Raw genomic sequence first — 24,480 nt, forward strand, 5'->3', positions numbered from 1 at the left:
GTGAATGAGCGAATGAGTTGTCTGTCCCTGTGTGCCCTGCAATTGGCTGGCAACCAGTTCAGGGTGTCCCCTGCCCACTGCCCGGAGATGGCTGGGATGGGCTCCAGCCCCCCCGCGACCCTAATGAGGATAAGCGGTACGGCTGATGAGAGATGAGATGAGATTTATGCAAATATGATGTCATTATTAAGTTTCTGTGCTGTAAAAACTGGGGGTAATATATATTATATTGTAATTAAACATACTGTTCAGTGTAATTTTATAACATTTTAGGTTAGTGGTGTGCCGCAAAATTTTTCCAATGTAAAAAAAACGCGCCCTGGCTCAAAAAAGGTTGCAAAACACTGCTCTAGAGTGAAACTCAATTCATATTGTTTTACAATTGACTTTTGTTGTAAACATAATACTTGAAGTACAGTAGCATGTGTCTACTTGAGCAGTTGTCTGAATAGAGATTGGGATTTATTCTATAGAGTGAAATTCAATTTATATTGTTTTACAATTGACTTTTGTTAACAAAATACTTGAAGTACAGTAGCATATGTCTACTTGAGCAGTTGTCTGACGAGAGATTGTGATTTATTCTATAGAGTGAAATTCAATTTATATTGTTTTACGATTGACTTTTGTTTTAAACAAAATACTTGAGTTACTGTAGGATATATCCACTTTTCCAGTTGTCTCAGGTTGCAAAAGTTAGATTTAATTAATCCAACTCACTTTATATTTTTTACTGTTGATTGTTATTGTGAGGTGCAATAATTATTACAATGTTCTATAACACAACTGTTCTCAGAAAATTTCCAATTCTTAGACATACTACAACTTCTTTTTAAGGTAACGTAAATAGTTCCTTATCCTGGTCACCAGTTACTTTTACTTTCGAGTGAGTCAGTTACTAACTCAGTTACTTTATGAGTAAATATAATTAGTTACTTTTTTTTAAAGTAACGTGCCCAACACTGCTGGCAGCATACCTCCATCGAGTGTTGACGTCAATTGCTGTGAGGTTTAAACGACCTTTTACATGTAGGAGAGCTATTTCAAAAAGTTTGCTATTGCTAGAAAATAAACACCAGGAATTTGATTTTATTGCAACAGCTGTTGGAGAGGGGTTGCTTCCGTCTTCTCGGTCGCAGCTCGTCTGCCAACTTTCCCGCTTGAGTTGCATTTTATTGATAGGACAAAGAAAGGAAAAGAAACACCCCTTTTGGGCGGTATTTGAAACAGAGAAACATGATACCACCTAGTTGGATGCACACAGTCATGCACGCGCTGAACATAGTGTGTGTGTGTGTGTATGTGTGAATGATTACCGTATTTTCCGCACTATAGGGCGCACCGGGTTATAGGGCGCACCCCCAAAAAATAGTTTTTGGTCCTATATCTTCCATACATAAGGCGCACCGGATTATAAGGCGCTACAATGGGAACGTCGACAAAACAGTCAGATAGTTCAGTCAAACTTATTACCCCCTTAACATTCCCAAAGCTTGCAAAGAAGCAAATACGTGTCGTAGACACGTGCGCATGCGGTGTCCGTACGATGTCACTCAAATGCATCGTTCCAAATATCATTCGGAAGGTTAAAGTCTTGGGATTCAAGAAATGCCAACCATTCCTTAGTTTCTATTTTCTTTTTCGCTCGCAACTTTACTGTGCATATGACAATAAACACTTAGAATTGAGTTTAATTTAAAAAAAGACCCATCACAGAAACATCTAGATCACCCTGCAACAAGATACTGGGAAAATATATAGCCGGAGTAGCTCACCGAAGTCGTTGCGTTCGATAATAATGTGCAACCGTGGTCCTTTTATATCCGTGAGTGTAGTAAATCCAGGAGCGTAAAATATTTACAAATACATAATGGTAAAACATGTTTCCTCTATGCCGTAGACATCCAAACTTGCTATTCACATTCATCTTTTTCGGCCAATTGCAGGCTTTGTTTTGCCCCTTTAGCCTATGCGAGTCTGTAAATGATAAAAAGGATCCGCCCCCTTTACCTCCGAATAACTTTAGCCAATAGTGATCGATTCAAATGATGATTGACACATTGGCTGGGAAATGAAACGCCGGGATATGTATCCCAGCATACACCGCGGACCACATCGCCTACGAGGAAAAATCTAGTCGGCGGATGCTTGCCTTTGTTGCGAGACCTTGGACTTAATATTGATCCATTTATAAGGCGCACTGTATTATAAGGCGCATGGTCAGTTTTTGAAAAAATAAAGGCTTTTAGGTGCGCCTTATAGTGCGGAAAATACGGTACTTGTTTAGAAAAGAAAAACGGTTAATTTCATCAAGTTAAATGACTTGATTTCATCAAGTTAATTTGTAACATAGGAGGCTGAGAAATACACAAATAACTAAATGTAATTTACCTTACAATTGCTGTCAGTGGCACTGAACAGACAATCGACATTTGATGCCTGAAGCTATGGTTGGCACTGACGCCGATTCATCGAAATAACAGGTCACGGCGTCCAACCCTGTGAGTTCCCAGAGCAAGCAGCTCCTCCTGACTGTCGACGAAATGAACCCGATTGGTGAGCCGGAATTCGTGTCTACTGTGAAGATACTCGCTCCTGGATTTGCATACCTCTTTACCCTCAGGGTCAAAGTGGATATAGCCTTGTCCACAACCTTCAGGTGAAATCGCCATCCTGTATTGAAACTTGTTTAAATTTACAGTAGATCCCCCGGATATGACATTACAGACTATTACAGTATTATAATCAGACCCAAGCAAGCTAAGTGGCTGCTTAGGGCCCTGCAACCTCTAGGGGGCCGTCAAGAGCGGTCAACTTTTTTGGTCCCCATTGTCACTTTGTGTATCCATTAAAAAATACTTCTAGAGAAATACGACAAAAATATTACACAACAACTACAAAATATACTAAATATCAAATCTAGTGATTAAAACAGGAACCTCTCATATAGAAAGATAAAAAAATAGCATAGAATTATTACAAAAATACGACTACAGTAATACTATATTACAAAATACTTCTACAGAATTTTTTACTCCAAAAAGACAACTACTGTAGAATGACAAAAATACTAAAGAAATATGACAAAAATACTACTATGGAAATACTACAAAAATACTATTAAAATACTGTCTGGAAATACATCAATTATATACATCAAAAATACATCAATTATGCTTCTACTGAAATACAAAAACAATACCAATACATAATACGATAATATAAAAAACTACTAGAGAAATATTTCTACAAAAATACTAATTACAAAAGTTTTATAACAAAAAAATCTGCAAATTGCACCCATAGCAATACTACAAAAATTCTCCTATGGAAACATCACACATATTCTACAAAATTAAAACTACAGTAACTCTGTACTACATGAATACTACAGAAATACTACAGATATACAACAAACATTCTTATATGGAAATGCCACCTAATACAACACAGACAGTACAAAAATACTACAACAAAAATACTACAGTAATACTACAAAAATACTATAATCATAAAACTACTGTAATAATACCAAAATACTATAACAACAAAATAAACTTTCGAAATACAACAAAAGTACTACAAAAATACGGAAAAAGTACCATACTACATCAAATTACTTCAGAGATACCAAGGAAATATTACAAAAATAAAGCTACAGTAACACTACAAAAAAAACTACAGAACTTCAATAAAAATCCAACTTTAGAAATACAAAAAAAAAGAAAACAAAACTACAGCAATACCTCAAAACTAAATAACAAATGGAGTGCTTAAAACTTCTAGTATGGATGCAAATTATCAAGTAATAGGGGCCCCGAATCTAATTTTGTTTAGGGCCCCATGAAGGCTTGGGTCCTGATTATTCTCATTTAGCATGCCCCAAAACATATACAATTTTGTCGTGTTCCTGCGTATAACGAGTAATATCTCCAAGATGCCTGTCTGCTATAGGTCAACGCCTTATCAAACTCTGGTCTGTTATTGGTTTGTATCACAGCATCATGAAAATGCCGATATGCTATCCAATAACTAACCCCCACAATTCCCTTATCTCTCTTTGTTCAGTTTAAAATCGGTGATACTAGTGTATTTTTTATACAGTATTTATTTGGCAATGATGCTGAAGGGAAAAGCAAAAACATGTTAATCATGTAAAGAAATCCTGTGATTATCAAGAAATACGAAGGAGGACACACAAAGCTAAGTATTATGGCCATCTTCCTCTGCATCCACCCACTACTCCACTCAACCAGCTGACTTCATGTCATGCTTCAAATGTATATTTATTTTTAATATTATTTAAATGTGTGCACATATATTACTCATATGGGGCAGCACGGCGGCGCAGTGGTTAGCGCTTGTGCGGCACAGTTCATGTCATGGGAACCTGTCGTGGGTTCAAATCCAGCTCCATACTTTCTGTGCGGAGTTTGTATGTTCTCCCCGTGCTTGCGTGGGTTTCCTCCGGGCACTCCGGTTTCCTCCCACGTTCCAAAAACATGCATTTCAGGTGAATTGGTCGGTCCAAATTGTCCCTAGGTGTGAATGAGCGAATGCGTTGTCTGTCCCTGTGTGCCCTGCGATTGGCTGGCAACCAGTTCAGGGTGTCCCCTGCCCACTGCCCGGAGATGGCTGGGATGGGCTCCAGCCCCCCCGTGACCCTAATGAGGATAAGCGGTACGGCTGATGAGATGAGATGAGATATTACTCATATGTCCTACTTACTACATACTCTTTTGTTATTTGTAGCTTTTTTTTCTGGGTTACAGAGGTTACAGAGTTACCATACCATACGTTTCTATACGGAAATTTCTCCTTGCGATCCTCGCCTTAGAAATGATTCATGTTGTATCCCAGGGGTCTACTGTATTCTATGCATACAATCATACTTACGTGACAATTTTTTTTACCAAACAGAATGATTTGCGTTTTCACTTGACTATGTGAGATTATCTCTGTATGAACTGTAGATGGGATTTTGGAGATGGTGGCAGTAACATCATCCACACTGTGCCTGCTCCATGTGAGACCGCGAAGGTGCCAGAAGGAAAAAAACAAGTTTTTGTGCAGCACTCGGTGAACTTCACCTACACTACCCCAGGTAGATTTCACTGGTATGACTTTGAGTATTGACTGCTAAAAATTAAAACCTCGCATTGTCACAGGTATTTATAAACTTCACGTCCAAGTTTCCACCCAGTATGAAAAAGTCGACAAGACTTTGGAGATATCTGTCCTTCGTCCCTTAATTCGCCTCATCCTCAACTCCTCCCCGGCGGCCATTGTTAACGAGTCTGTTCTCCTGGAAGCTGTCCCTAACCTCGCCTCTGTCGGTGCCACCTACACGTGGAACTTTGGAGATGACACCAAACCTGTTCTTTATACAAACCAAACAATCGAACACGTTTACACATCTGCGGGAGATTACAATATCACCTTGAGCCCTGATAACGCGCTTTCTCCGCTCACTCTTTGGTTGACGGTGGAAGTAGCGGACAGAATAACTGGACTAAGTGTCACTTGTGACGGACTCAGTGAGTTGGGCTCCGTCACGAAGTGCCAAGGAACTGTCACAACTGGGACCCGGCTCGTTTGGGACTTTGATTTTGGTGACGGATCCAAGCAGGGGAACTTTACCAACGGCTTGGTTTTAAAAACCTATGAGTTTCCTGGGAACTATACTGTGAGAATAAACGTCTCGAATTCAGTTAGCCATGCTAACCAATTAATCAGGGTGGTCGTCTATCGCTTAGCTGTTAAAGGAGTGATGCCGACTGATTGTATCGCGACCGGTAGGAATGTAGAATTTACCGCTTTGATGGATGGGAACGTATCCACGTTAGATTTTAATTGGTTGTTTGGCGATGGTACCCCTGCAGCTGTGGTGACAGGGCGAGCCACAACAAGGCATGTATTTCCCAGCCCAGGTTTTTTCAATATCAGCTTGACTGTGACAAGCTCTTTTAGTACGGCATCACAAAACGGCACAGTCTGCGTTCAGACTGCGATTAGTGACATGTCCGTACAGTCATCTCAAAACACAGCAGCCACAGGAGATAAAGTTTGTTTCAAGGTGATTTTCTCTCCAATTCAGCCCACAGGATGTCAGCTGAACTGGTCCAGCAATTTTTTTAAAGATACCTGGTCAGAAAACAATCAAAAGTGTTTGACGTTTTCGGATGAAGGACTTAAAGAAGTGTTTGTAACAGCGAGTAACAAAGTCAGCAGCAAAACAGCTAACACAAGCATCTCCATACAAAGACCCGTCAGTAACTTCTCTTTGGTGCAAGGCAGCGAGACCATAATGGTCGACAAGCCTTCGTCATTTTCTGTTGCCGGCTGTGCGGGTAGCAACGTGTCTGTACTTTGGGATTTTGGAGACGGTTCACCGTCTGAGCAGGGATGGAATGTTTCCCACATCTTTAACGTGAGGGGTGAATTTGTAGTCACCGGCACTGCATTCAACAAAGTCAGTCGGATGAGTGCCAGCCTTAAGGTGGATGTCTTGAAGCCTATTTTGGACTTTGGAGTCCAAACAAATTGTTCGTACAGCGTGGTAGGGGAAGAAACCTATATAGTGGCAGTTGGCGGGGACGAGAAGAGTGATGGGTACTTTTGGACGGTGGATGGTTTGGTTCCGACACAACCCGGAACTCGGACCTTTCGATATGTTTTTCCTAAAGCGGGGCAGTTTCAAGTGAGATGTATTGCCCAGAATAGAGCAAGCCGAAGCGAGGCTGTGATTTTGGTCGAGGTCTTTGAAAGAATAGAAGGTCTTCACGTGGATAGTCCCGGATTGACCAATTTAACTTACTTGGCGACTCTCGAGGAGCTGCTGCTTGTCGCTTCAGTCACAAAAGGTTCTAACGTCACATACAAGTGGCTCGTCACACCATATAATATGGAAGTCGACGGACCATCTTTTCCATTTTTAGTTGAAACTCCTGGCAGGGTAACTATAGAGTTGAATGCGTCCAACATTTTGGGTGAGGCCACCCTTTCCTTTTATCTTATGGCTGTTGAACGTGTAATAGGCGCACAGATAAAAACTGAAACAGACCTGGTGGCAGTGGGGAAGCTTGTAAATATTTCGGTATCGGTCCTTAGTGGTTCTGACCTCAAGTACTTTTGGAGTGTGGGGGGTGGTCCCCCATTTTTTGAGACAGACGTTCCTTTTCTTCTTCATACATTTACATCCTTTGGTCATTATGTCATAATAGTTCTTGTTCAGAACCCAATCAGTCAGTGTAATGACACCAAAATCTTTACAGTCCAAGAAGAAATAGAAGAGGCAGCCTTTATAATTGATGGAGAGATGTTTCCATTCTATATTAGCACAAACACCGCTGTGTCCTTCCAAGGGGTTGTCCACAAAGGTAGTGATCTGCACTGGGACTGGAAAATTAGTAAGGCGTTAGCGAACCCCTTGGAGGACACCAACCCCACCTTTACCTATACTTTTATACATGAAGGCATTTATCAAATATTTATGAATGTCTCCAATGCAATAAACTGGCAAGAAGTTACTCACATGGTGACCGTCCAAGATCAAATTGAAGGTCTCACGCTTTATATGGCGAAGGATACGTTCTGTACCGAAGAAAAAGTTACATTCACGCCAAAAATCACTCAAGGAACCAATGTCAGCTTTGTTTTAACGTTGGAAATAAAAAACTGGAGGCAAAGTCAAGATCTTGTTGAGGGACCGTTCACCACATCAAACCTTCCAGCCGGCACCTACGCCATTCGACTGTTAGCTCGGAATCTGGTGAGCAATGCGCAGATATCAACTCGAATCCGCGTCTTGGAGAATATAAAACCGATACGACTTCTAACACCTGCCCGAGGTGCCATCGAGGCTCTAAAAGAGGTTTGTTTTGAAGTACAAGATCAAAACCTGGTGTCTGTAGACTACACTTGGATATTTCACTTGGGAGATGCTAAACCTTTATTGCTCAAAGGGAGAAAAGTCATCTTTACTCCAATCACAAATGGTTCACTCTCTTTGTCCGTCCTGGCGAGTAACGGAATCTGCTCCAAGATGCTAAATGAGACCTTGACAGTAGAATGGCCTGTTTTGTATGTCAAGATTGTGTGTCACTCAGAACCAGTATTTTCTGGACATGCTGCACGATTTTCTGCAATGGCCGAAGGAGGTCACCCTTTACGATATAGTTGGACATTTGGAAACTCCACCAAAGAATCACTTATCAGTTCCATCAATCACACATTTGGGAAACCTGGCATTTATGTGATTGCAGTCAACGTTTCCAACAGCGTTAGCCACATGTCTGCCCAACTGCGTGTACATGCACTAGATTTGGAGTGTACTCGCCCTCATGTCTCACTGATCCAGAATCAACCAACCATCCTCAGTTCTAGGGTGAATTTCTTTGAAGCAAGCGTGGAGATGAACTGCTCATCTTATAAGACGACGTACAAGTGGGAGATGTTCAGAGCGTCTGATTGCTCTCAAGCAAATATATACAACCCTAAAAATGTAGTCCATCTCAACGGAACCACGTCCCCTTTTCTCCGTCTCCCAAAGCATTCTCTCCAGGTGGGAGAATATTGCCTTCTTTTTACAGTTTGCCTGGAAGGAACTCCTCTTCTCGCGCATAGCAGAACCAAAGTCACCGTTCTTGGCTCCTTGTTGGTGGCAGTCATCAAAGGAGGCTCACATAAACTTTGGCCAAGTAACCGGGATCTGGTTCTGGATGGAAGTGCGTCTCGAGACCCTGATGCGGACCCAGGAGGCGAAGGTGCTCTCCGATATCACTGGAGCTTCATGATACAGGTGTCTGATATCAGAATATAAATTCAGTTCTATGACCGTCTGGTTTTGCTGATTTTTCTACCTGTGTTTAAAGTCACAGAATTTGACAATTCCCATTGAAAGCAACAGGAGTATTGTGACTTTACCCAGCAAACAGTTGCATCCAGACACTATCTATAGTTTCACGCTACTTATAAACAAGACTGGAAGAGCACCAGCATCCTACACACAAACTGTGAGTATTAACTGTACCAATCTTTAAGAAAAATTAAGTCAATTAGAGTAGACCCCCGGGATACAGCGTCTCCTCCTTAGGACGTTTTATGTCTGCTGTCCCATTTAGGTAAGTCTGAGTAAAGTGGCTCAACTTCCTGTGTTGGTGGAGTGCATATCCTGTCTTGGCACCGCCCCCATCATCTTGTCCGGACATTGTCTGGAGTGTGATGCCCGAGCTAGGGTAAGCATCATCTTGTGGACCGTATTTCATGAAAAATCACGTGGCTTGTACTGTCATCACAGTACAGTTGGAGCGCCGAGGATGAGTCGGGTGTGAGTTTTAACCTCGACTTGGCCGCCACACCGGGAGGAAGACACTTGCCGCGACTGATGTTACGTGGGGATGCCCTTCAGCCAGGAAAGACATACACCTTCACTCTCGATGTGACTGAGCCTGGCACTGGCCAGTGGGGCAGCGCAAGTCAGACGATTGCAACCAACAAACCTCCGAGTGGTGGGGTTTGTAAACTGTACCTGGAGTCACAAATTCACTCAGTGGGGACTGTCGTCTTTTTTAACTGCTCAGGTAATCCTGCATCTCAAAACACAATGCTTTCCTTTTGTATTGTCTGTTATTGTTGGGTTTTATTTACTGCAGGATGGAAAGGGGAAGAGAACACAACAGAGCTTCTTTACACCTTACAGGTTGCACCTTGCCATCCCGTAAGGTGTCCAGTCCTTACTTTGTACAAGTGAGTTGAATACAATCATTACTATTACATGCAGGGAATAATCTGAATGGAAACAGAGCATTTCTGGAAAAGTCCAAATGAGATGTTTACATGCCTAGAAACAAGGAATAACACCTTGTACATGGCATTTACGATTGTTGCGATTAGAATAATGACGAGGGAGCAATGTCATTACATAAATAGTTATGCAACGTTTCCGCATTTAATTTTGACATTAAAGGATGATTTCATTCAGGTCACTCAAGAAAATCAACGAAGTACTGTGCTTGTTTGCCCCATTGTTGCATCCCATACGTTTACAAGTTGTGCTCATATGTTTCTTGTGTTGTGATATTAAATTATTATATAAAATAGGGGAACTCGATCAAGTTTTAGCAGCCCGATTCCAGTGGGAAGCCCCGTGCCAGAAAAAAACATGTCGCTCGTCACAGTGTCTTTGCTTATACAAGACAACCTCGGGTCAAGCGTCGTCGCTCTCAACAGGTAACACACCATTATCCATTATATTTACATTTTTGGGGGTAGTTTCACATGTTTGTTTTTTAGGACTCTAAGTGTCCAGAGTAGTCTAAATTCCAGCGAGTGGCTTGAAAAAAATAGCAACAAGGAGATGTGGGCTTTGGTCCAACGTGGCAACCCGCAGGATATTATCCCGTTTTGCATTGCTGTCACCAGTCAACTCGCTCAGGTCATGTCAAAGAACTGATGCATTGGAATAAATAGGCAACAAATTTGCACCTTTTTTCTACAGATAGAGTCCGAGCCAGCAATGAAGCGTGAGATAAGAGAAAATGTAACCAAAGCTTTAGTCTCGCTCCCCATTTCAACCATGATGGACGTGGATCAAATCAGCTCGGCTTTAGTCCAGGCCACGGTAAAACTGTCAAAAAGACTGTTTTAAAAAAGCTATCTACACTATAGCTTTTAACGTCTTCCTGTATTTTAGGCTGTTCCTGTGGAATTGGAAATGTGTGTCGACTGTAAGGAGAAGCTCATAGAAATGGTTGAGAAGATGATCCAAGTCATTGAAAAAGACCAAAGTCCAGCTGATGGGGTTTCTGTGATTGAGACAGGGAAGAATATTCTTAGAATTGTAGGTAAGGTTGACGAGAATGGATTTCTCCGTCCGTACAAACGTCCATCCATCAATCAGTTCATCCATCCATCAATCCATGTCTCCATGGCTTTATCCACCCAACCACTCATTCCTGCATTTCTTCATGGCTTCAACCATCCATCCATCCGTATATCTATCCATCCATCCATCCATCCATCCGTATGTACCGTATTTTCCGCACTATAAGGCGCACATAAAATCAGATTTTTTTTAAAAAGCTGACTATGCGCCTTATAATCCGGTGCGCCTTATATATGGATCAATATTGAGTTGCAAGGTCTCGCAACTTACGGTAAGCAGCCACCGACTCCATTTTTCGCGTAGAAGAAGTGCGCTGTGCATACTGGGAAATATTAAACAACGATTTTCTTTTATTTGTGCGTTTGTATAAAGACCCTGAAATGGCTCCCATTAAGAGACACACTTACAACGCAGAGTTTAAACTCAAGGCGATCAGTCACGCAGTAGAACACGGAAATAGAGCAGCAGCAAGAGAGTTTAACATTAATGAATCGATGTTGCGGAAGTGGAAGAAGCATGAGGATGAGCTGTTTACGTTTTACATTTTACAGTTGTTATGTTATTCCTTTATTGTTATTGTTTTGCACTTGTTGTTGTTTTTGCACATTACGAGTGTCACTATATTGCGATTGCACTGACGTTTAATTTACCCTAACAGTATCAGACTGTTTTTTGCGTGTTGACTAAATGGAGGAAAAGTAAAATGTTACGCCTTGCTGTTGTTCAAATACGTTAAAGAGGGGTCACGAAAATGCTTTATCTCAGAGAAAATAATAAAACCGCTGTTTATTCATTTTGGGAGTGAATGGAGTTGTGGAAAGTTTGTTTGCTGTGGAATGCTCTTCCCACTGAGATCTGATCTGCAACCTCAATGGAAATGTTTAAATCTAAACTTAAAACTCACTTCTACTCCATAGCATATGAATAACCTACTCTTCTCGTCGGCTGAAGAATAGTCTGTGTAATATAGTGTAATAATCTGTGAAGCCCTTTGAGACTCTTCGTGATTTAGGGCTATACAAAAAAAATTGACTTCACTTGACTTGTTTGTTATCTATTAATAAAGTTTGACTGACCTATCTGTTTTGTTGACATTCCCTTTAGCGCGGCACCATCTAATGGTTGCATAACGTAACTACATCCTCTACTGTAGCCAAGTCAAGTCAAGTCACATTTATTTATATAGCCCTTAATCACAAAAATGTCTCAAAGGACTGCACAGGATTACAATTACAAAATTGCACAATTGCCTGATCTTAAACCAGCATGCACTTATAGCGCCTTATAATGCGGTGCGCCTTATGTATGGAAAACTTTTAGAATATATCATTCATTGAAGGTGCGCCTTATAACACGGTGCGCCTTATAGTGCAGAAAATACGGTACATACATATAACCACACATACTGTACATCAATCCATCCATGCATGTCTCCATAACTCTGTTTTTATGGCTCCATCCATCCATTTAATCCAATCCAATCTATCCAACAATCCATTCAAAATCTATAGTCCTCCCTAAAGCTAACATTCATGTTTTCATTTACAGGTAGCTTCCTAGCATCAACTGTTTCCTCAAGTTTTCACGACAACTCCTCCCTCACTGTGCAGGCTGCCTCAGTTCTCACCTTGTCAGCAATTAGCCAGGCAGGAGCCTTAACGCGGTCTCTTATGTCTTCAACTGGTCCTGGTGCCGCACCCTTATCCTTGGCCACACCTCATATCAGTGCAACTGGTTTCTATGGCGATCCCGCCAACTTTCTCTGCTCCGGGCGACCTCCGAACCTTAACTCCGATACGCCAACACCGCCGTGCCCGTTTCAAATCCCGGCCATGCTCACCTCCCACCTCAGGAATCAGAGCTCGGATCTGATGCAGGTGCTTTTAAACACAAACGAGTCGCACGCTTTGCTAACCATGGCCGAGCCTCCCATTTCTACCGCCCTGGTTTCCATGGAGATCAGCACCCCACAGGGCGAGCCCGTGCCTGTCCGGGATCTTGAGCCCGACCGAGCCATCCGAGTTACTCTTCACAGAGAGATTTCCATGAAGAAGGGCTATGCCACTGAATCAGAGCATGCTAAAGCTAACGCTACATGTCCAACTGTCACTCTTCCAAGCGAGGGAAAGCTAAACTTTACAATCAACACTGTGATTGGTCGGGATGAAAATACTGGGTTGTATGTTTCCTTCAACTTCAGCCTGCTACCAGGTAAGCATGTATTATTAGGGGCTGTCGACTTTTTTTCCAAGCCACATACAATCGTTATCTCAATAGGACTGATACTAAATTCACCCTTTCTAGCTTATAAATTTGAGATTATAAATTCCAGAAGCTACTTCCGAGAGTGCGGTCAACGTCAAAATTGAAATGTCAAGTGGATCTCAAAAAGTCTTCATCCAAGAGTGGCCCGTCAATCTTTCGGCTTGGAAAACCTTCACAGAGAATACCGTCTTTATTTCTCCACTGTGAGTGCAACTTTCTCATCCCGAGTCAGAAAAATCGCCCTCATTTGTGTTTTTGGTATTTATTTTAGTTTAAATCGAACAGCGAAGACTCTGTCCCTCAGCCTGACCTCATCAGAGGAGACAGGCGGTCCTGTGGCCGTGTCTGTATGCCTTTTTAGCTCTCTGTGCCAGTTCTACAATGTGGAAGGGAGGACGTGGAGCAGTGAGGGCCTCCGGCCACTAGAAGGCACCACGCTCCAAACGGTGCACTGCCTGGCAGGGCATCTTACCATGTTCGGTGCTAGTTTGTTTCTCCATCCCGATGCTGTTGTGCTGCTGCCACCGGTATGTATATACAAAAGATAAATACAGTAGACCCCATGGATACGGCGACCCCACCTTACAACATTTTCGCTATACAGTGTGGAATATTTTTTGGGGCCTTTCTTTATGGCATTTTCCCCAATATACAACACCAACAAGAAATTATTTTGTATACCTGAAAACTCATCAAAATGCCATCCTCTATAACAAGTGCCATATTTTGTGTTCTTTGTAAAGACTTTGTGAGTTGGAGCGATTGGCTATGGGTTCCAAGACCTGCAGTAATAGTAGAGGGAGTAATAAAAACATGATAACCATAGAAACGAAGCTTGCAGTTATCAAGAACTATAAGGGGACATGCATCGTTACTCTTTCAACAGATCAGTCAGTGATCCGAACAATTTTTAAGAATATGGAGGCGATTGAAGCAACAAAGTGTTCTTATAACTGTAATCAGTTTTGAATTTAAAATGTTTTTTATAAACAAGAACTTTTCCCAATGCATCCACCCTCTATCTCCACTATACCGGCTTCGATCACATAACACCGAAAGTGAATAAAATTACATCTCTCCTTTACATGTATATTTATTTATAATGTTATCTCGTCAAGCACGGCGGCGCAGTGGTTAGCGCGTGTGCGGCACAGTTCTGAGGTCATGGGTTCAAATCAAGCTACTGACCTTCCTGTGCGGAGTTTGCACGTTCTCCCTGTGTTTGCGTGGGTTTCTTCCAGGCACTCCGGTTTCCTCCGACAGTCCAAAAACATGCATGTCAGGTTAATTGGCCAGTCAAAATTGTCCCTAGGTGTGAATGAGTGAGCGAATTGTCTGTCCGTGTGTGCCCTGTGACTGGCTGGCAACCAGTTCAGGGTGTCCTCTGCCCACTGCCCGGAGATGGCTGGGATGGGCTCCGCGACCCTACTGAAGATAAGCGGTGAAAATAATGGATGGATGGGTTATCTCGTCAAGTCGAGTCAGATTTATTTGTATAGCCCTTAATCACAAAATGACACAAAGGACTGCACAGGTTACAATCACACCATCCCCTGATCTTAAAACAGCATGTGGGCAAGGAAAAACTCAATCTCAGCACGAGGAAAATAAGAAACCCTGAGAAGGGGCATCACTAGTAGTCCCCCTTTCAGGATGACCGCAATAGATTTAGCATTGGGGAACAGTACACAAAACATAATGAACATCAGTAAAAGAAAACAATCATAATACATGCACATACATGCTTATTACACATAACTTGTACTCACTATATACTATTTTTCATTTTAATATATTTGTATAGAGTCCTGCTGCTTTGTAACGCACTAGCTAATTACCATAGGTTTTAAAACTTTGCTATACAACAATTTCACCTTGCAATCTCTGGACATCACCTCCGAACATAATATTGTGTACCGGGGGTCTACTGTTCGATAAATAAATGAAATGAAGAATACAAAATGTAAATAAACTTGTGTTCCCTCATTCCAGGCAGGCGGTCCTGGTCTTAACACATTGGTAGGGATCGTATGTGCCTTATTGATCCTGGTTCACCTGCTTGTGGGACTCGTCGCCCATAAACTGGACCACCTGGACAGCCTGAGACTGACCCAAGTCCCCCAGTGTGGACCTGCAGGACTCTACCACTACAGAGTGCTGGTCAAGACTGGGTGGAGGCACGGGGCAGGTTAGGAAAAATAACTACTGGAATTGTATTGAGCCGATTTGAATGCAGAATTTGATCCCGCTCAGGCACCACGGCCCACGTCGGCATCAAGATTTTCGGCGTGAACAAGAGCGGCTCTCGCCACCTACAGCGAGACGGCGCTTTTCAACGCGGCGCCCTCGACCATTTCCAGGTGGAAACCGACGTCCGCCTGGGAGAACTTTGGAAAATTCGGATCTGGCATGACAACACGGGTGCGTGTTGGGGGTCCGGTCGATGGATTGAAGGCTAAACGATTAGCAAATCCGTAGGCAGCCGGGTTTCTTTTTATATTCTATTGATCGTTTTGATGCCTTTACGTTGAGGGATTTTCCTCTCAAATGAAAAAACGCCTGTCGCAATTTCTTTTGTGATTTTTCTTTTTTTTTGTTTTTTAAACATGCAAAAAAGAGAAAAAGATGGGGATATTTTTCGCATAACAGGTGGCGAGCATTGCCAGTTATTCGGGTGTTAAATCAAATAGAAAATTTATGTTGGGTATGAAACTAAACGTCAAAAGTCAAAATTTGTTCCGATTTTTTTCTTTATTTCAATTGATAATTGAAACTGATTAAAAAATGTTTTTTTCTGTTGTGATTAAGTTTTGATCTGTTTACTATTGTACTGCAGAAATAAATAAATGATCAATACAAATTATTCCCACTTTTATGTTCTAAGATATTTTTAGGTCCGTCCACTAATTAAATGATAACCAATGTATGTTCAGTTTCAAACGTTAATTTAAATTTTTTTCTGGTTTTATAATGTTATTACTTTATTTATTTTATCTGCTTGATTACCAGAAATAGTTAATTATTAAGATTAGTAGATTAAATATATTTTGGGATTTTAAACTTTAATTATGTAATATATACTTTTACGTTTTACTGCCAAAAACAATAACCAATAATTATGGATTTTTTTCCAGGATGTTTCAGAACTAATAACTGATACAATTATAAAACATTTATCTATTTTTTAAATATTATTTTAAGGGATTTATCGTTTCACAATATTGTTAAAATTTTATCTGATTAATTAACAATAATAATTGGAATTTATCATTATGATTAACTGCTAACTGTACATGTGTTTTGTCATTTTTACATTTGTAATTTACTAAAACTAAATATTCATATTTTATATTGAAAAACAATGGACACAATTCTTTTCCTCTTTTTGGAGACATTTTTCGATAAACCGCTGAATAAATGATAACAAATTAATGTTTTTTTATTACCAAATTTCAAATCATTTCTGGTTTTATATTTTTTACAAATGTATTTAATCTGCTGAACTGACAAAATGGATTTCAAATGAATAACTAAAATTCATTGATTGATTATATATTTTTAATTTATTCATATAATATTTATTGTGCTGACCTGTCAATTCTTGAATGGGGTTAGTCTCCCCCTGTAGTAGTTTTAGGTATTGCAGCTACAGTTTATCACTTCCTGTAGTCCGCATGAACTACTTCCTGTTGTAACCAGCCATGTTGGAAGTAGTCTGTATGTTCTCCGTCTGAATTTCAGTTATATTAACCTTGGAGTGGAACGACGTTTTTACAACTCAGACCAGAAGATTTCATTAAAGCTTTTAGACGTATTATCTAGGTCAGAATATTTACCGTAAATTCCTGACTATAAGCCGCTACTTTTTTCCCTAACTTTCAACCCTGCGGCTTATTCAGTGATGTGGCCAATTTATGTAAATTTTCTAACGGTCGCTAGCGGCGCTCGATTGTTGCCACCATTAACTGCCCTGTCAAAGTTTTAATATTATTATTAAAGCTTTGAAAACTCTCTCGGTGTACCGTCTTTCTTTGTAAATATGTGTAACCCATGTATAATATGTATTTGCAACTGTATATTTTTGTAATGTATTTATTTTAGACACTTATTCTGATATGTTTTGCACGGGTGAGCGAAAAATGAGGGGCGGAACAAACGCGGGGTGCCGAGTTTAAGTGGGGACCGCTAAAGGTGAGGGACAGACAAGGAAAGAAGAGGGGGTAAAAAGTTGGTTAAAGAAAAAGGAGTTGCGTGAGTAAATGTGTTCATCTGATATATTTTTCCCACCCTTACCTTTGGAAATATACACTTTTTTCCTTGGATTACTTTCAACGGACCTGGACTCTGCAGGTCTGCATCAAACCTTAAGTACCGGTATCATTGTCCGTTAATTTTGCCGGCTGTGATTTTTGGACTGTGGACTTTGATGAAGGACATTTAGTTTCAATCGCGGGACATGAAGTCGGGTTTGGGTTAATTTTGTGTTTGTGTTACATTTTTTTAATTTTTTAATATTTGCTCAATTAATCTTGATTATTTATTTAGAATTTTATTTTCTTGCAGCCATAGATGCAACCATTTTGCATGGAAACTGGACTTTAGTCTACATTTTTTTAAATTAATTATATATTTTGTAGGTTTGGACCCATCCTGGTACGTCCAACATGTGGTGGTTTGGGACCCGCTGACGGACCACATGTTTTTCTTCCTGGTGGACGACTGGCTGTCCGTGGAGAACCCAAAGAACGGAACTGTGGAGAAGGAAATCCTGGCCTCCTGTAAACTTGCCTCGCTCTGTCACTTGAAACCAAAAAAGAGAAAGAAAATGTTGTCATACTCAATTCTCAACAGGTCCGGAAGAACTTCTCCAATTCGGGCGAATTCTGTCAGCCCAGTTGGTTTTTGGCATGGCGGAGCGCCACCTGTGGCTGTCCGTATGGGAGCGGCCCATTCACAGCGTTTTCACCAGAGCTCAGCGAGTCACCTGCGGCGCTCTGATGCTGCATCTCTACCTGGCGCTGGGGGCGCTGTGGTACGGGGCCGTGGCTGCCCGGGGTCACAAGTAAGAACGATTATCACCATTTAAAATGACAATCGATTCATTCCATTTTCTTTTACTAGTGAGCCGGTGTCAGCCAACGTCTTGGTCAGCATGGAAACGGTTGCCGTGGGGATGCTTCTTGCGCTGCTGATGTTTCCTCTCCAGTGTTTGATTTGCTTTTTGTTCAGAAAAGCACACAGCCAGGTAACCTGTCGTTGCCCAAAAACGTTTACCTTTGAAAAAAAACAGAAATAAGTAAATAACTCAAAAAGTTGGGCGAAAAAACCTAATTCTGACCAAAAAAATGCAGCATACAATGAAAGTTGCCTTATTCATCAAAGCAAAAATGTTTTTAATGAATTAACTTGTTTATTTGACTTATTTAACTTACTCACATAGCTTTTGGGGTTATTTATTGAATCCAAAAGGTTTTTTGGGAAAAAAAAGGGTTATCCATTAAACCTAAGAGTTGGGTCTATCACTTAAAACACAGGACAGGTAGTGGTGCCCCTACAACCCAGGGGGTTAAGGCATCCGTGAACTGCAATTGGCATTAACTTATTTACACAGGTTGTTGGGTTATTTATTGAATCCAACAAATTGAATTTTTGAAATAAATAAATGGGTTATCTTTTAAATGCAAAAAGTTGCATCTTTCATTCTTAACTTTTTTGGGGGTAAATCTGACCCAGCTTACCGTCATGTCCAGCATGGTCGCCGTGGCAACCGGCTGGCCCCGCCCCCTGGGCAACAGCTGAAGCAGATAGCTTAATTTGCGCGTTTGCTTCTTAAGGGGGGTTTTAGGTTTTGCGGGGGCGGGCTCATTGCATTTTCTGTCTGCATTTCCCGTTCTGTTTTGCTCTGTCCTGTTTTGTTTGATTCGGAGGAAACCTGTGTTTTCACGTTTTGAGTTTTTGTTCTGTTTTGTCCCGGAGTTTTGGATGACTTTTATTTTGCTATATAAAAGTTTTGATCGTCAACGCAGTTGAGTTCTCCCTTCCTGCCTCCTGCCTCCGTTCTGGTCCGGTCCTCTCGTGACACTTGATTATCTATTAAATCAAATAACAAAGTGATTAGACCTGACTTTTGAAATGTTATAACCCACTTTTTAGGTTATTTAGGAAAAAACTGACCCCAAAAAGTGATCACCCCCAACGTTTTGGGTTAGGAAAACCCAAAAGTTGGGTCCAATCACTTTTTGAATAACTTCATTTTGATAACCCAAAGCTGGGTTGACTTTAGGGTTATTTCTGATCAGGATTTGGTTTAATTGTCAAATAAACACAACTTAAATCCTTCTAAAAGTGATCCGACCCACCTATTTAGGTTAAGAAATCCCAAGATTTGGGTCAATACTATTCATTCAATTTTAGTTATTTCTACCAAGATTTTTCAATTATTTATCAAACATGACAGTTGAGTCCTACGAGAATTACTCAGACCCAACTTTTTGGGTCAATCAAAAAAGTGATTTTTTTTTAACATAATGAAGATGTTTTTGAGTTGTTTTGGGCAAGGAAATAGCCCAGATTTTCTCAACCAATTTCTTAACCAAATATTTGTCGCCCACTCTAATCAAAAAGGGATGGATTAACGCTAATAAACATGCTACGTCTGTTTATAACCCAGGCAACGGTGGACATGTCACCCCCTTCTACACCAGTTTGTTATTCCGTGGAGATGGACGTCTACCTTGCCCAATCACAACTCTCCGGGCCTTCTTTCTTATCTCTGCCTGGACCCTCCAGCCGACTTCAGGAAAGCCCTTCATCTGTAAGAGAATAAAGATAATAGTAATAAAACACAGTTCCGCTGCCATCTTGTGATCTTAATAATAACGGCGCCCTTTTGCTTATTGGAGAGCAAAGCTTTCGACTCCAGCATCTTGGACTTCTGGGCTGGTTCAGGTTTGGTGCCCCTAATGGGGAGCGACGGGTGCCAGGGTGGCGCTGCCACTTCCTGGGCTTCGTGCGACAGCTTACTCAAAGAGTGGGAAGAGCCAAACCCTGGCGAGGAAGCGCTTGATTTGTGCGCCGTGCGGCAACTGCGGCGGAAAAAAGCTCGCTTGAACCTCACTCGCCGCTCCCCTTCCGATACTCACAAAACCTTTTTCACTCTGTCCGGTAAGAACATTTTTTTTTCTCGTATTCAAAGCGTACGCATCAATCGAACTGCGATTTATAAGTGAATCTTCTGATTTCTGTCGAAGATGCCAACAAGCCCTTTTTCCGTTTCGACCCGAGCAACTCGGACAGTGGTCGGGACTCTGCACCGACAACTTCGGCGTTGTCCAACACGTAAGGACGATGTGCCAATCTCTACCGATTCCCATCATTCATTTATTTTCCCTTTTTTTCAGCAGCAGTTGGTCGGGTCAGGCTGACGATCGATACACACCCGAGCCCGATTTCTTCAAGTTGGAGGCCACCAGCCCACGTGAGGCCAAAGTTAACTCTCGATGTCCATCCGTGCTCTCCGTGGACTCGGTGGCCAGCACCTTCCTGCCGAGTCCGTCTCCTGACCTCACCAGATGCTCCTCCGTTACACGCATCGGTAGTGATGAGTTTTTAGTTTAATAGACTTTCAAAATTAGGAGAAAAGACACCAATTAATTTTTCAGCCTGCAAAGAGAACAGGAGAAGACTGTACAAAACCCTCACATTAGAAATATCCAACCTGTTCTAAAGGTCCTCACCTAAACTGTTTCTTTTTATCAAAATCTCATAGGCTACAGAAAGTACCGTAAATTCCGGACTATAGAGCGCACCTGATTATAAGCCGCACCCACCCCATTTCGGGAGGACAACCGATTTTGTGCATATACAAGCCGCACCTGTATATTAGCCGCATGCGCCCACTTTGCAAAAATGCAGCACAAACACAAAATTAACCCATACTCACAGTCCAAAAATCACAGCCGGCAAAATGAACGGAAAATGATACCGGTACTTAAGGTTTGATGCAGACCTGCAGAGTCCGGGTGCCCGTTGAAAGTAATCCAAGGAAAAAAGTGTATATTTCCAAAGGTAAGGGTGGGAAAAAAATATATCCACTATTGTCGGCCGCTTCTTTCTCATTTGTTCGTTCAAAACATATCAGAATAAGTCTCTAAAATACGAAAATATACAGTTGCAAATACATATTATACATGGTTACACATATTTACAAAGAAAGACGGTACACCGAGAGAGTTTTCAAAGCTTTAATAATAATATTATAACTTTCATCCCAAACCGTGCCTGTGAAGGGTAGCAAAACGCTACTAGCAACACGCTCGCAACACAGTTAAACGGCTGTGTTAAAAAAACATTCCGTTCTTGTAATAATCATGGTAGACCGTCCTCATCTTCCTCCTTATAACTGACGTCATCAACGTCGTCCACCCCAGTGTGGGAAAGAAACTATGTCATATAGACGTAGTCCCACGCCCCCTTATTCAAAAACACACTAGCAACACGCTCTCAAAGTAAAGTTTACGTGCAGTAGCTCTGTTTCCTTCTTTATCGGACTGCTCGATTGCATTTAGCTCGAAAGCTGCGTCATGTGCCTTTCTTTTTGCAATTTGCATGGTGAGGATATTTCTACGCTAATTTAATTTGTGCACGAGCTAAGAAGTTGTAGTCTTCCTCGGCGCATATATTCCACCGGTCTAAATCTTACCTTTCTTACCTTACCGCTGGCGGCCGTTAGAAAAATAGCATAAATTGGCCGGATCACTGAATAAGCCGCAGGGTTGAAAGTTTGGGGGAAAAGTAGCGGCTTATAGTCCGGAATTTATGGTAGATTAAGCCTAAGGGTGTGGAAATCCAAGAACAGAAACATGATTGTCCAACAGTGAAAATAATGCAAACAGTGCACAAGAGCTCAGTAACAATCAAAATAACCCAACCCTTGAAAGCAACCTTCGTTGCAAGTGTTTAAAAGTAAATAAAGAGAACAACAGTGCCCAAGCACTCAATATTAGTCAAAATAACCCAACCCTGGCATTATAAGCAATTTTCTATGCAAGTGTCCAATACTCAAAATAGTGAACAACAGAGTGCAAACACTCAAAAATAGTAAAAATAACTAACTGTGGCATTAAAAGCAAATTTTTGCAAATGTTTAATAGTCAAAATATTTACACCTTTATTTATTTATTTATTTAATACATTAAAACTCCAATGTTACAAAACAAACACAAAAACAAGCTTTCCCTTACCCCACAGGCATCGCTCGAAGTCATCCCAGTCGTCCGTTTCCTCCATTGATGTCAAGGGCGATGCACCCCCTGGTAGCGGCGTTAATTGGCTCATGCGTCACTCTGGTGGCGGTCTACGGAAGCCTGTTCTCCAGGACGGTGGTCCTATTGTGGCTCATCTCCGCGACGTCCGCTTTCCTTACCTCGGCCCTCCTGCTGGAACCCCTCAAGGTCAGCTAAACCACAAAGACAAGCTAAAGTCTGTTTCCGTCTTTGGTACTGAACGTTCCTTTGATTTAGAATTGTCTGGGTCAGAGGGAAGCAAGTCCAAAAACTGATAATAATAGGTAGTAATGTTCAAGAGCTAGAAATGTCCTCCAGAATGGACGGAGAATAGCTCATCATTTTTCATTTTTAAAGACTCTGTGAGGTTTCCTTTTGCACTATACTTTGTACTAACTGTAAGTCAGAATGTTTGAATTTAATTAAATTGAATTAAATGAGCCCAGCACAAAAATGACTTCCACCTTCTTAGTTTCGGGTAGATCTCTTTGGACGGATTCCCCTTTTGGACAGTTCCTGAACGAACCAATTTACCATAATGAAATCTGATAACATGAAGTATTGACGTAGGTAATTATGTCGATTGGAGGCGCATTCTCAATTACAGAACATTACGCAAATGTCTCACTTCTTTGGCTAACAAGTTTAGCGATTTCAAACACAGTCACCTGATGCGGAGAGTATCAGATATCTAAGACAACGCCCATAGAGACATGATCTGGTTGAGCATCACTGGTCCATATAAAAACATTTGTCTATGCGATAGCCGGTCTCTTTTCTTCTGCCTGGCTGGTCGGTGTCGCATGTGGCCGCTCCTAGCGGCCCTGAGGTGAGCCATGCGTTGCTACCATCCGGAGCACGCGACCAAATCTCTCCGCAACAACAAGTAAGAGAACGGTTTCAGATTTAACAGCATGTTTGATGGTTCTTGGGAATGAGCGTTTTTTTTTCTGTTCAAGGGGATCCCCCAAATCGACTAGCATTATAGCGAGAAACTTTCTTTTTATGCTAGTAACTACCAGACTTTCAGCGGTTGAAAACTCCCATAATCTCTGGCGCCTCCCCCTCTCCATTTTCTATCATTAATTCTCTGTGTTGATAAATAGTGTCTCTTATTTCAATCGGCCTGGTTCATTGAATCCATTTTCCTGGGATTAGTAATTAATAGCAGAACTCAAAGAAGTCAAAGTAATTTAAATTTTTATTAGTGTAGGAATTTCTAGCATCCATTAAAGAAAAAAAAGATTTATGGTGGAGCACAAGCAACACCTAGAGGGAAATTCGTTTACTGATTGCAGTAGAGAATAAAGAATAAGTACATGCATAAATAGGAATAAGAACATACGTACAATAAAAAAATAAGGTAAGAAACTGTGCAATAAAACTAGTGTTGAGCTACTGTCGGCAATATGTAAAGTGTCTTGAGAGGTGCAAATATGCTGTCATATGGCAGTGCAAAATGATGATTAATTCCGGTTCAGTTTTTTAATGCGGACTGAAGTTGAGAATGGTGACCGTTCTTGGAAGGAAGCTGTCTATAAGTCTCTTTGTTTTGTCTGGTATGGCCCTGTAGCACCTACTAGAAGGCAGTAGGTTGAACAAATGGAAGCCAGGAAGTGTGTAGCCTCTAATGATAACTCAGGTTGTGGATTTATTCCTGCTCAAAGAACAGCAATGTTCTCCAGAATGGGCAGAGAGCAGCACATGAGTTTCTTGGGCTGTGTTGATGACTGTAAGGTTTTTCCAACTTGAGATGGGATTTCTTCCCGCACCCTCAGGTGTGCATCCAAGCCTTGATCTACACGCTGGTTTGGCGGCCCGTGGATCCCGAGGTGGAGGACCACCTGGCGCAGGAGACCACGGTGGTCAGACCGTCAGGAGAACCCGGCGGGAAAGTCCGACCCCCGTGCGGTTACGGCTTGCTGCGGGCCAAAGCCGAAGCTCGGAAAGTGCGAGCGCTCAAGTCGCTCATGAGGGTAAGGACGCAAAATCCAAAATCTCAACGTTGGCAGTCATCGATGTTTTTAAATTTTCTTTTGTTTTTGG

General features: G+C 41.4%; 1 protein-coding gene across 1 annotated transcript in view; it reads left to right on the forward strand.

The window, feature by feature from the left end:
• pkd1b (polycystic kidney disease 1b) overlaps positions 1-24,480 on the forward strand; it is a 54,579-nt gene that overhangs the window by 18,915 nt on the left and 11,184 nt on the right. Inside the window, exons 11-36 of the mRNA XM_088323632.1 lie at positions 2,484-2,659; positions 4,974-5,104; positions 5,169-5,541; positions 6,265-8,800; positions 8,880-9,014; positions 9,123-9,236; positions 9,299-9,581; positions 9,654-9,747; positions 10,102-10,230; positions 10,294-10,435; positions 10,499-10,621; positions 10,694-10,844; positions 12,434-13,096; positions 13,218-13,353; positions 13,422-13,677; positions 15,143-15,338; positions 15,404-15,571; positions 17,788-17,928; positions 18,002-18,212; positions 18,272-18,395; positions 19,821-19,963; positions 20,043-20,314; positions 20,377-20,488; positions 20,551-20,744; positions 22,400-22,602; positions 24,213-24,410. Coding sequence (XP_088179758.1) covers positions 2,484-2,659; positions 4,974-5,104; positions 5,169-5,541; positions 6,265-8,800; positions 8,880-9,014; positions 9,123-9,236; positions 9,299-9,581; positions 9,654-9,747; positions 10,102-10,230; positions 10,294-10,435; positions 10,499-10,621; positions 10,694-10,844; positions 12,434-13,096; positions 13,218-13,353; positions 13,422-13,677; positions 15,143-15,338; positions 15,404-15,571; positions 17,788-17,928; positions 18,002-18,212; positions 18,272-18,395; positions 19,821-19,963; positions 20,043-20,314; positions 20,377-20,488; positions 20,551-20,744; positions 22,400-22,602; positions 24,213-24,410 — 7,404 coding nt within the window. The remainder of the gene's footprint in view (positions 1-2,483; positions 2,660-4,973; positions 5,105-5,168; positions 5,542-6,264; positions 8,801-8,879; positions 9,015-9,122; positions 9,237-9,298; positions 9,582-9,653; positions 9,748-10,101; positions 10,231-10,293; positions 10,436-10,498; positions 10,622-10,693; positions 10,845-12,433; positions 13,097-13,217; positions 13,354-13,421; positions 13,678-15,142; positions 15,339-15,403; positions 15,572-17,787; positions 17,929-18,001; positions 18,213-18,271; positions 18,396-19,820; positions 19,964-20,042; positions 20,315-20,376; positions 20,489-20,550; positions 20,745-22,399; positions 22,603-24,212; positions 24,411-24,480) is intronic.

Source organism: Urocampus carinirostris, chromosome 19 (assembly GCF_059441175.1).
Source record: "Urocampus carinirostris isolate Australia breed hairy pipefish chromosome 19, RoL_Ucar_1.0, whole genome shotgun sequence".
NCBI classification, from domain to species: domain Eukaryota; kingdom Metazoa; phylum Chordata; class Actinopteri; order Syngnathiformes; family Syngnathidae; genus Urocampus; species Urocampus carinirostris.